Consider the following 8,627-nt stretch of genomic DNA (forward strand, 5'->3'; position numbering starts at 1 on the left):
AACATCATAGTACATAAGAACGGATTCTCTATCCTACCAACGAACAAACATATCCCTCTGGACTATTTCAATCAAAAGGCCACCACCGCCGATACTCCTCACTCTCCGCCAACTCCTCCACAATCCGATCCCTAACCTCCCCCAGCGCAGCCCTACACTCCTCATACCTCTCATTCTCAATAAGCCCCTTATCCGGCCACAAATCGCCCAATTGCTCCTTCACCCCAGCGACAAGCTCCGTCCCCGCCACCGCCCCATCACATGCCACTTTAATACGCTCGATCTCCGCATCTGTGAACTCAAACGGAAACGGGACGTCACCGGTACCTGGTAAATCTCCCCAATGATCCCTCATATCAACAAGCAGCGACATGAATTGCGCCTCGCCATACTCGAACATCCGATGAGCGAGGAATATCAACCTGTACGCGGGCGTCTTTCTGAACTCGATAGCTCGATATAGAGCTGGGTTCTTGGCGCGCGTGAGCTTGCGCCATCCGATGAATATGTTCTGGGTGGTGTATTCGCGCACTGCTGCGGCTCTTTCCTGGGGAGTGAGACCGGAGAGATTTGGTCTAGGTAGTAGGTCGAGCGTCTCGGGCTCGAAGACCATCTGTCCAGTCGAGGAAGGCCGGATCGGGATTGTGGGTGAAGAGCGGGGATATGTGGGTTGATTGCCAGTCGATTATGGAGGTGATGGATTCGGGGTTCTGCGGGTCGATGAAGATGTTGTCGTTGTGGAGGTCGTTGTGCCAGAGGTGAGGGGTGGTGAGGGCTGTGTCGTTTGGGATGAGGGATTCGAGGATTTGGTGGTAGTGGGATAAGGCTGTGAGTTTGGTTTGGGGGCATGGTTGGTAGAGCTTTGGGCCGCAGAATAGGGCTAGTTGTTTCGGTGGGTGCAGGGATTGGATTGCTTTTGTTTCTCGTGTCCCGACTGCTTGCAGAAATTGCTGTATATCGGGCCCTATAAACGGGTCAGCGACTGCTCGCGGCTGATAGGGATTCTGATGTAGTGTGTACATGGTCCTCTATCTATATCCAAAAGTGAGCGGCTCGCATCGCACCAATCGCGACCTGTGGTAGGGCCGATGGCGAATTGTCGTTCTTGATGTAGTGGGTGTCTTCTGGTGGTGATGCTTGGATGTCTTTCGCGTAGTACAAGCTGCCATAATGCGAGAATGACACACTCAGCCATTTCTTTTGTAGACGTATCATGGCAAGAAGCACTTGGAGCTTCTGAGGTAGTTTCAGTGTCTCCCAGACATGAGAAAGAGGAACGCCGGCAGCTTTCTCCATGATGATGAACTCAGCCCCGACTGGGTGTGATTGTGCATTCGAGTTCCATGTGTAGACGCGAGGCACTGGTGTTTCAAGTACGTTTCTGGCCTCCCAGGATCAAGTTGTGTTAGCTAGACCTCGCATGCATAAATACAAGCTAGGATATACTTACAAAGTCCACGGTAGCAACCTCGCTAGCTGTCGTAGATGCGGAATACCAGCATTCGGATTAGTAACCTTGGCTACGACTTCGCGGCCATTGTCCATCGACATGAGAAAGGCCTTCTTGAACATGCCGTCGGGGTACTTCTGTATGGAGGTGCAGTGAGTGGCTCCGACTGATTCTGCTGCGACACGGGCGAGGCTGTTCATGTCGAATTGGATCTCGCGCATGCGGCGGTTTTTGGCTTCATCGACGAGAAAGCGGCCTCGTGTGAATTTGAAGAATTCATCGTGGTTGTTCCAGTCTAGTAGTGATTAGAGTCGGTTGGGTTGTGTTGGGGTGGCTTGTTTACCTGTCTGAGAGGAGGTTCTGCTAGTGGGAGTGACATTGTAGGAAAGCGTTGATGCCCTTGAGATTGGGCGGTATGGTTGCTTTAGGGCTTTTTGGGTGTATTGGATATAACTGTAGCGACAAAGGGGCGCGGCTGGGCATTGGTTCATCGTTCTTAGAATGTGATACTTTGGATGATGTCCCTGCTTGGAAACAGAAGTACGTCTAGTTGAACATGTGATCATCAGAGTATCCAGAATCAAGGACTCAATGATAGCAAGACCAGTTAAGAAGTGGCCGCCTCTATGCAAACTAAGGATGCAGCAGCAGTGTGGATGATAAGTAGGCAAGAAATTGACAGGGATACGCGGCTATATTTCATTGACATCCCGTCTACAGCCAATGCCCGATCATAACACTAGTAGCATAAAAACCAAGACAGAAGGATTACCCAAACCTCTGCTTAGCCAATGTCTTCAACCACCCAATAGTCTCCTCCTCCTTCTGTCTATATTGTTGCAGCCTCTCCTCACGTTCCGCCGCCCGTGCCCGGAGTAATTCCTCCCTGCGAATCTCCCGCTCATTCTTCTTCCGCTGCTCCCTCTCCTTCGTCTTCTTCAATGAATCCAGATCATTCTCTCCAGACCCCATCAACTCCTCCTCCGGCGCTGCCTCTGGAGATCCCCCACGCTTTGCCTCCGCAAAGGCGCGATTACTCGCCGCGGCCTCTTGTCGCTTCTCCATGCGCCGTTCATGAGTCCCCGGTTCCGCGCGCGGCGCTACCTCCTCCTGCAAGTATTTGACCTCGGACTTGTGTGAGCGCAGTTCGCTGCGATATTGGGCGCGCGAGTCTTGACGTGCCGCAACTGCGTCTTCGGCTGCTAGTTCTGCTCGTCGTTAGCTTTCATGCCCGTATCAAGTAGACCTTTTTACCACCATCTGGCGGACAAAAGAGTCTCAGTAAATATGGACTGAGACATACCCTTCCGCAACTCCAAATCCTGCATCGTAGGTATCGTAGGTCCCGAGGACGGACCTCCACCACGCCCAGATGTAGATGGAAGCACCGGGCCGTATTCATCGTCGTCCTCATCCTCTTCCCCTTCAACATCCCTATCTCGAGTCTCATCCCCACGCTCATTCTGTTGCGATTCGCCTCGATAACCTGTATTCGTACTCGTCTGCGCCTGCATTTGCGCAATATTCGTCCTCGCCTTTTCCAACGTAGCAGGGTCATACCACCCCTCTGCTAACTCTCCGCGGTTCCTGTAGTAACACTATGTCAACCAAATCCCGCCCTCGCATATATCTACCCATCCAAAGAACCAAATCCGTAATCTGCTTACCATTTCCTCATAAAGCTCTTCCACCTCCCCTTCACCTCATCCTCCGGCAAATCATCCATAATTATCCCCTTCTGAATGTCCAGGTACATATCGAACATAGGGGCGTAGTGCTCCAGGTCATATTTGGTGAGTTCGCGCGAGTTGAAGGGAAGGACTATGGGGGCTGCTGGTGCCGGTTCTGGTTGATCTTTTGAGCGGGGGGTATGGCGATCACGGCGGTGGCGATCACGATCATGGTCGCGGTGGCGGTCGTGTCGGTGATGGTGATGGCGGTGGTGGTGGTGATGTCTGCTGTTGCGGTGTCTGTCGGATCTAGAGGTAGGATCGCGATTGGGAGAGCGTGAGCGTGTGCGAGAGCGGGTGTGGGAGTGGGTGCGATCTCGGTGGGAGCGTGAGTGGGAGTAGGAGTCGCGGGTGGACATGGTTCTTTCTGGGTGGGGGTTGTCCATATCTGAGAATTGTCATAAGGTGCAGAATATTGGTGAGACTTGTGAAGGTGAACGGGACTGACGTCGAAATGCCAAGCTTTTGGGTGCGGCGGATGGGCGTCAATCATGGAATCTCTATCGACTGATAAGAGCGGGTCTGCCCTGTGGCTTTATTCTGTTTCGTGGTCTAGAGGAATTGAACGAGCATGCTGTTTCTAAGATTCTTTTTTGTATATAATCGGGATACCTATGGGTAGAAGTGGTGTTGCGACATGGTACTTTCACGTGCTACATACTGTACATCCTCCGCACCATCCACAACGCCTAGACATCTCATGCGTAAAGTTCGTTCGATAACCTCCATCTAATTACAAGATTGGAACAATGCAGTTCGCTGGAAAGTGAAATCTTCAAAGTATCTGGTATGTGTTCAGCTAGCCGGGGCGCTCGACTCAGGAGCCGCGCTAGCCGTGTTGTCCGGAGTGCTGGTGGAAGGGGTCGAGGGAGATGCGGTCTTGGAGCGGTTGGCAGCAGCCATCTGCCAGGCAGGAATGGAAGCAGAACGGCCCAGGTGCGACAGAGGGCTGTTGCTCGCCGAGGTAGTGCTAGGGCTCGCGCTTGGCTGTGCTGATTGAGAGGGCTGCTCGGTTGATGCTGGCGCGGCGGGCGTACCGTTGACCGGGGTCGTAGCGGCGGGAGTTGACTCCTCCGCAGGCCGAGAAGCAGTAGGAATGCTCATACCGCTGAACCGTCCAGGAGCAGGGGAGGTGGCGCTGTTGCCGCTGCCACCAAGTCTATTGCCCAGCAAGACCTTCAGGCTCTTCAATTCAGCACCAAGCTCCTTCAACCGTGTCTCATTGCCTTCCCGGGCGCCTTCCAGCGCCTTGGGGATCGCATCCTTCAGTGACTTGACCTCGTCGCTGATACGACGGGTCTCATCGTCCCTCCGTCGGGAGGCGTTCTTCATGTCAGAGACGAGGTTCTCAACCTCCCGCAGCGCGGTGTCTAGCCGTTCTGTGCGCGTCTCCTCCGCAGACTTCAGTGCGGCAGTATCTGTGGACAGTTGTTCGATCAGGGCAAATGCGCGATTGAATTGCTCATCAATGTGTTCCTTGTCTTGTTCAAGCTGGGGTGGAGTGGGGGGTGCGATTAAAGGTGAGATATAGCGCTTAACCAATGTCAGCATGTTTCAATTGATCGAGCAATGTGAGTAATGAGACACCGACCTTGGTGATCGTGTAGAGTCCGTAACCTACTCCTCCCATCACCGTAGCCATGATGAACCAGTCACGCCAGTCCCGTTTCGGGGGCCTTGCGACGCAAGATTAGTTGAATACAGTATGAAATGGGCAAAAATCGAGACTCACTCTGGCGGAGCCTGCCATTGAGCATAAGGAGGATATCCATAGCCTGCAGCAGGTGGAGGAGGAGGTCGGTAGACAGCTTGTTGGGGAGGCGATGGATAGCCAGATGATGCGGTTACTGCGGCAGCTGCTGTAGACGGATCTTCACCTGCTCGGGCGAGCGCAACATCGATCTCTTCTTTAGTCAGGTTCTTTGACTGGAGAAATGCGACTCGCTTCTCAATTGGCGAGGCGGCGACAGATGGGTCTTGGAGGACTGCAGAGACATTAGACGAGCACATGAATCAACATGAAAATGGGAGTGTTGAGCACATACAGGTGACCTAGCGATCGAGCGTGAGGGTCAGCTCCGATTCCGGCAACAAGATATTAATCATAGATAAAGGCGGCACTTACAGCAGAGGAGATAAGCTCCTCGCGAACCATGATGGGCAACTTTCCCAGGAGCAGTAGCTCTAACTGGGTGGTAACAGGGTTATTCTTAGCGAGGAGGAGTGTTGGGGGAAGGATCCGAGAGCAAGGAACGATGAGGAGAAGGGGAGAAGAGAGACACAGGATGAGGAGGCGATGGAGCGGCCCTTCCCAAATCAGACGGACCTCGGAAGTAGCGCTGGTAATTTACGTGGTTCTGGTTTCGTACCGCGGCGGAGATTCCCGTGACTTTCCCCAGAGTCTCGTGATAGCGCCTGGCCCAATCCGGCAGTTGTTCTCTGGACTTCACCGCCTACTTTGTTGGTACGAGAGAAAGTGGCATGTCTTGTTTACTTTGATTATTATGATTATTGCTGCCCGCTCGGTTGCTACTGCCATCCACAACTCTCCCGCCTCCTATTGCGCCTCCGTCGCCAACTTGGTGTCGCGCCTCTTCTGGATATATCGATTTTGGTACAAATCGCATACCCCTTGCAAATCAGCCGTTTTTCAAGAGTTTGCGCTTGCTAGGGTTGTGATTGCCCGCCGCAGTCGCGGCTTTTTCCGTCATCATGTCGCAGGATACAGGATTGTTCAGCATCAGGCGCCCCCGCGAGGTATGTGCCTTGCTTCCTTCAGGCTTGCCCCTCTTGTATAATACTAATCTAGCTGTCTCAGTCTATGGCGATGGGTAGCCAAAATTACTCTGCTCTTCCGCAACCCTCCTCGGCCTTGAAGCGCACCAGCTCAATCGGATACCAGAACCCTCCTTTCACGTCTCAGCACACGCGTATGTCGCTTCTCAACTCCGCCAGTCGTCCTCAACAGCCCAACTTCCAGCGGTCTTCTTCAGGTGGAGGTTTTGGTGCCGATGCCGGTCTCTCATCAGTCAGACGCTCCGTCTCCAGTAACATGTTCCATGGCCCTAGTGTCGGGCGCCCAAGCTTTGCTCCCGGCCCGATGTCGTCGCAAAGCACAGCAGGGTCGCAAGGATTGCAACGAAGGAGTAGTGTCTTCTCACGACCATCCGTGGGTGGCGCCATGGGTCACCATTCTTTCTTTACTCAAGTCCCGTCAGTTGCTGGTGTCCCCAGAGACCCACGGCCGCTCAGGGATAGGTCTTTCCAAGCTCGCATCGGACAAGAGCTGTTGGAATACTTGACGCACAACAATTTTGAGCTCGAGATGAAGCATTCACTTGGGCAGAATACCTTACGCTCTCCTACACAGAAAGATTTCAACTACATTTTCCAGTGGCTGTATCATCGCATTGATCCTGGGTACAAGTTTCAGAAGAGCATGGACGCGGAGGTTCCACCCATTCTCAAGCAACTACGCTATCCCTACGAAAAGGGTATCACCAAGTCGCAGATCGCGGCTGTGGGGGGCCAGAACTGGCCGACTTTCCTCGGTATGCTGCATTGGCTGATGCAACTGGCCCAGATGATGGATAGATATCTGCTCGGGGAATATGATGAGGCTTGCGCAGAGATGGGAGTCGATGTGTCTGGTGACCGGATCATCTTCCGTTTTCTTACAAGTGCCTACCACGACTGGCTGCAAGGCGGGGAAGATGAGGATGACGCGACGGCCGAGAAGAGACTAGTCCCTCATGTTGAGATGATGGCCCAGGAGTTTGAGAGAGGAAATGAGAAATACATTCAGGAGATGGAATCTTTGGAAGCCGAAAACCGAGCGCTACGTGACCAGATCGAAGAGATGGAGAAGAATGCTCCGGACATGGCCAAGTTGGACAAGCATTTCAGGATCTTGGAGGACGACAAGAGGAAGTTCGAAGACTACAACCAAAACGTCCAGGGCAAAATCGAGAAATATGAGACCCGCATCAAATTCTTGGATGACGAGCTCAAGAAGACGGAAGATGACCTGCAAGCCGCCGAAGAGGAGCGGGCTGGGCTTCAGGCCAGCGTTGACCAACAAGGCCTGACAATCCAGGATATCGACCGCATGAACACGGAACGTGAGCGCCTGCAGAGGAATCTTGACGATACAGTCAACCGATTGGAAGAGACCCACGCGCGGGTCATGGCAAAGGAGGCCGAGGCTAGTAGGAAACTCGAAGATCTGGAGGAGATCGTCAAAGTCTACAACACACTCGGATACCAGAATAGCTTGATTCCTTCGTCAGCTGTCAATGCCAAGAGCGAAGATTACGAACTTAGTCTCAACGTCAACGAGAGCAATTTCTCCGCCTCTCAGGTCGGTGGTCTAGCGAACCGAATCTCAACCGATGGAGATCGACTATTGGCGGACCCCTTCACTGGCTATCACCCTGCACACTTGCTCAACCTCGATCTGCGCGGCATTGTGCGCAGCAATCTGCAGGCCCTCCGGAAGGAGATCAACGAGCGCCGGAAGCGTGCCATTGATGATGACTTGGAACGACGCAATCTCCTGGACAACATCAAGGAAGCAATGGACGAGAAGCGAAGCGAGGTTGAGGCTCTGGAGCACAAGGCACGTGCCGCCGAAGAGGAATTCGAGCGGCTCAAGGAGGTCACCACCACGCAGAAGCTCGCGTCGGATGCACAGATTGAGAAGATGGAGAAGGAGCTGGCCAAGATGCGAGCCACGTTGGGCGAAAGCGTTCAGTTGATGGAGCAGCGCGAGATGAACACGAACATTGAGTATGAGCAATTGACCCTCCGCGCGAACGCTTTGAGAGAGGAGCTGCACACCAATGTTGAAAGCATGCTGAACGATGTCATCCGTTTCAAGGTCCATGTCCAAAAGGGCTTGGAAGACTACGAGAGCTTTGTTGTCGACGAAGTCGAGCAGGAATTGGGTGGTGACATGCAGTATGCTGATGAGGACGTTGAGATGGGAGTTGGCGAGGAGGAGGAGCTCTAAATGATATTTCTGTGTATTCCGCGCCACGATGACGGTTCGAGTATGATGATTGATGATTGCGGGAAGCTCTGGAGTCGCAGTGTCACAAACATTTGTTCATTCTGCTGATATCGTTGTCTACTACTGGGGCGCTATTGGGAGCTAGCTGGTTGGGATTATGTGTTATGGGTATTTTGGGATGTTCGGTTGTGGTTTCTATATTGTTCATGATACCTTTGATGTTCAAATGCGCCATTAGTGTTGATATTTGCTAGATGTGGGTGTACATACCATGCCTTTTACAGCTGTCTCATAATGCTTCTATCTCTAGTGCAAACTAGTTCATAAGGGGATGGATAATTTATCATCTATCTCAACTGACCGTAACAGAAATAGTACATATTGCTACGACTATGATCCAACAGTACATATCTGTAAAAATAAGCACATAAATGCA

The 8,627-nt window shown here is 52.5% G+C and overlaps 4 protein-coding genes across 4 annotated transcripts; 1 reads left to right on the forward strand and 3 right to left on the reverse strand.

The window, feature by feature from the left end:
* Positions 1-67: 67 nt before the first annotated feature.
* On the reverse strand, positions 68-2,009 carry BO87DRAFT_402974 (phosphotransferase family protein; the record flags this gene model as incomplete). Its single annotated transcript, XM_025625727.1, has 6 exons — positions 1,794-2,009; positions 1,451-1,745; positions 1,160-1,381; positions 1,021-1,121; positions 611-964; positions 68-540 (listed from the first exon to the last, which is right to left on the reverse strand). The coding sequence occupies exons 1-6, from the start codon at positions 1,939-1,941 to the stop codon at positions 68-70; spliced, it is 1,593 nt and encodes a 530-aa protein (XP_025484471.1). The 5' UTR covers positions 1,942-2,009.
* A 104-nt stretch (positions 2,010-2,113) lies between these two features.
* Positions 2,114-3,726, reverse strand: BO87DRAFT_324310 (uncharacterized protein). The gene is made up of 3 exons (XM_025620061.1): positions 3,118-3,726; positions 2,754-3,037; positions 2,114-2,658 (listed from the first exon to the last, which is right to left on the reverse strand). Exons 1-3 carry the CDS (start codon positions 3,564-3,566, stop codon positions 2,219-2,221), a joined length of 1,173 nt encoding a protein of 390 aa, XP_025484472.1. The 5' UTR covers positions 3,567-3,726; the 3' UTR covers positions 2,114-2,218.
* A 28-nt stretch (positions 3,727-3,754) lies between these two features.
* pex14 (putative peroxisomal membrane anchor protein (Pex14)) lies at positions 3,755-5,497 on the reverse strand. The gene is made up of 5 exons (XM_025620979.1): positions 5,306-5,497; positions 5,226-5,232; positions 4,913-5,165; positions 4,772-4,856; positions 3,755-4,713 (listed from the first exon to the last, which is right to left on the reverse strand). The coding sequence occupies exons 1-5, from the start codon at positions 5,333-5,335 to the stop codon at positions 3,976-3,978; spliced, it is 1,113 nt and encodes a 370-aa protein (XP_025484473.1). The 5' UTR covers positions 5,336-5,497; the 3' UTR covers positions 3,755-3,975.
* A 215-nt stretch (positions 5,498-5,712) lies between these two features.
* On the forward strand, positions 5,713-8,504 carry BO87DRAFT_348638 (kinetochore-associated Ndc80 complex subunit NDC80). Its single transcript, XM_025620980.1, has 2 exons — positions 5,713-5,937; positions 5,999-8,504. Exons 1-2 carry the CDS (start codon positions 5,893-5,895, stop codon positions 8,189-8,191), a joined length of 2,238 nt encoding a protein of 745 aa, XP_025484474.1. The 5' UTR covers positions 5,713-5,892; the 3' UTR covers positions 8,192-8,504.
* The last annotated feature ends 123 nt before the right edge of the window (positions 8,505-8,627 follow it).

This window comes from Aspergillus neoniger (genome assembly GCF_003184625.1).
Source record: "Aspergillus neoniger CBS 115656 unplaced genomic scaffold BO87scaffold_2, whole genome shotgun sequence".
NCBI classification, from domain to species: domain Eukaryota; kingdom Fungi; phylum Ascomycota; class Eurotiomycetes; order Eurotiales; family Aspergillaceae; genus Aspergillus; species Aspergillus neoniger.

What these genes read in the sequence shown, in the direction of transcription:
- BO87DRAFT_324310 (XM_025620061.1), bottom strand. Translation starts at nt 3,566, where the DNA reads ATGGACAACCCCCACCCAGAAAGAACCATGTCCACCCGCGACTCCTAC. An exon ending in AAGAGCTTTATGAGGAAATG is followed by an intron (nt 3,038 to 3,117) that starts GTAAGCAGATTA and finishes GTGTTACTACAG; the next exon opens with GAACCGCGGAGAGTTAGCAG. An exon ending in GGATTTGGAGTTGCGGAAGG is followed by an intron (nt 2,659 to 2,753) that starts GTATGTCTCAGT and finishes AACGACGAGCAG; the next exon opens with AACTAGCAGCCGAAGACGCA.
- pex14 (XM_025620979.1), bottom strand. Translation starts at nt 5,335, where the DNA reads ATGGTTCGCGAGGAGCTTATCTCCTCTGCT. An exon ending in CAATGGCAGGCTCCGCCAGA is followed by an intron (nt 4,857 to 4,912) that starts GTGAGTCTCGAT and finishes TTGCGTCGCAAG; the next exon opens with GCCCCCGAAACGGGACTGGC. An exon ending in GACTCTACACGATCACCAAG is followed by an intron (nt 4,714 to 4,771) that starts GTCGGTGTCTCA and finishes ACATTGGTTAAG; the next exon opens with CGCTATATCTCACCTTTAAT.
- BO87DRAFT_348638 (XM_025620980.1), top strand. Translation starts at nt 5,893, where the DNA reads ATGTCGCAGGATACAGGATTGTTCAGCATCAGGCGCCCCCGCGAG. An exon ending in GCATCAGGCGCCCCCGCGAG is followed by an intron (nt 5,938 to 5,998) that starts GTATGTGCCTTG and finishes TAGCTGTCTCAG; the next exon opens with TCTATGGCGATGGGTAGCCA.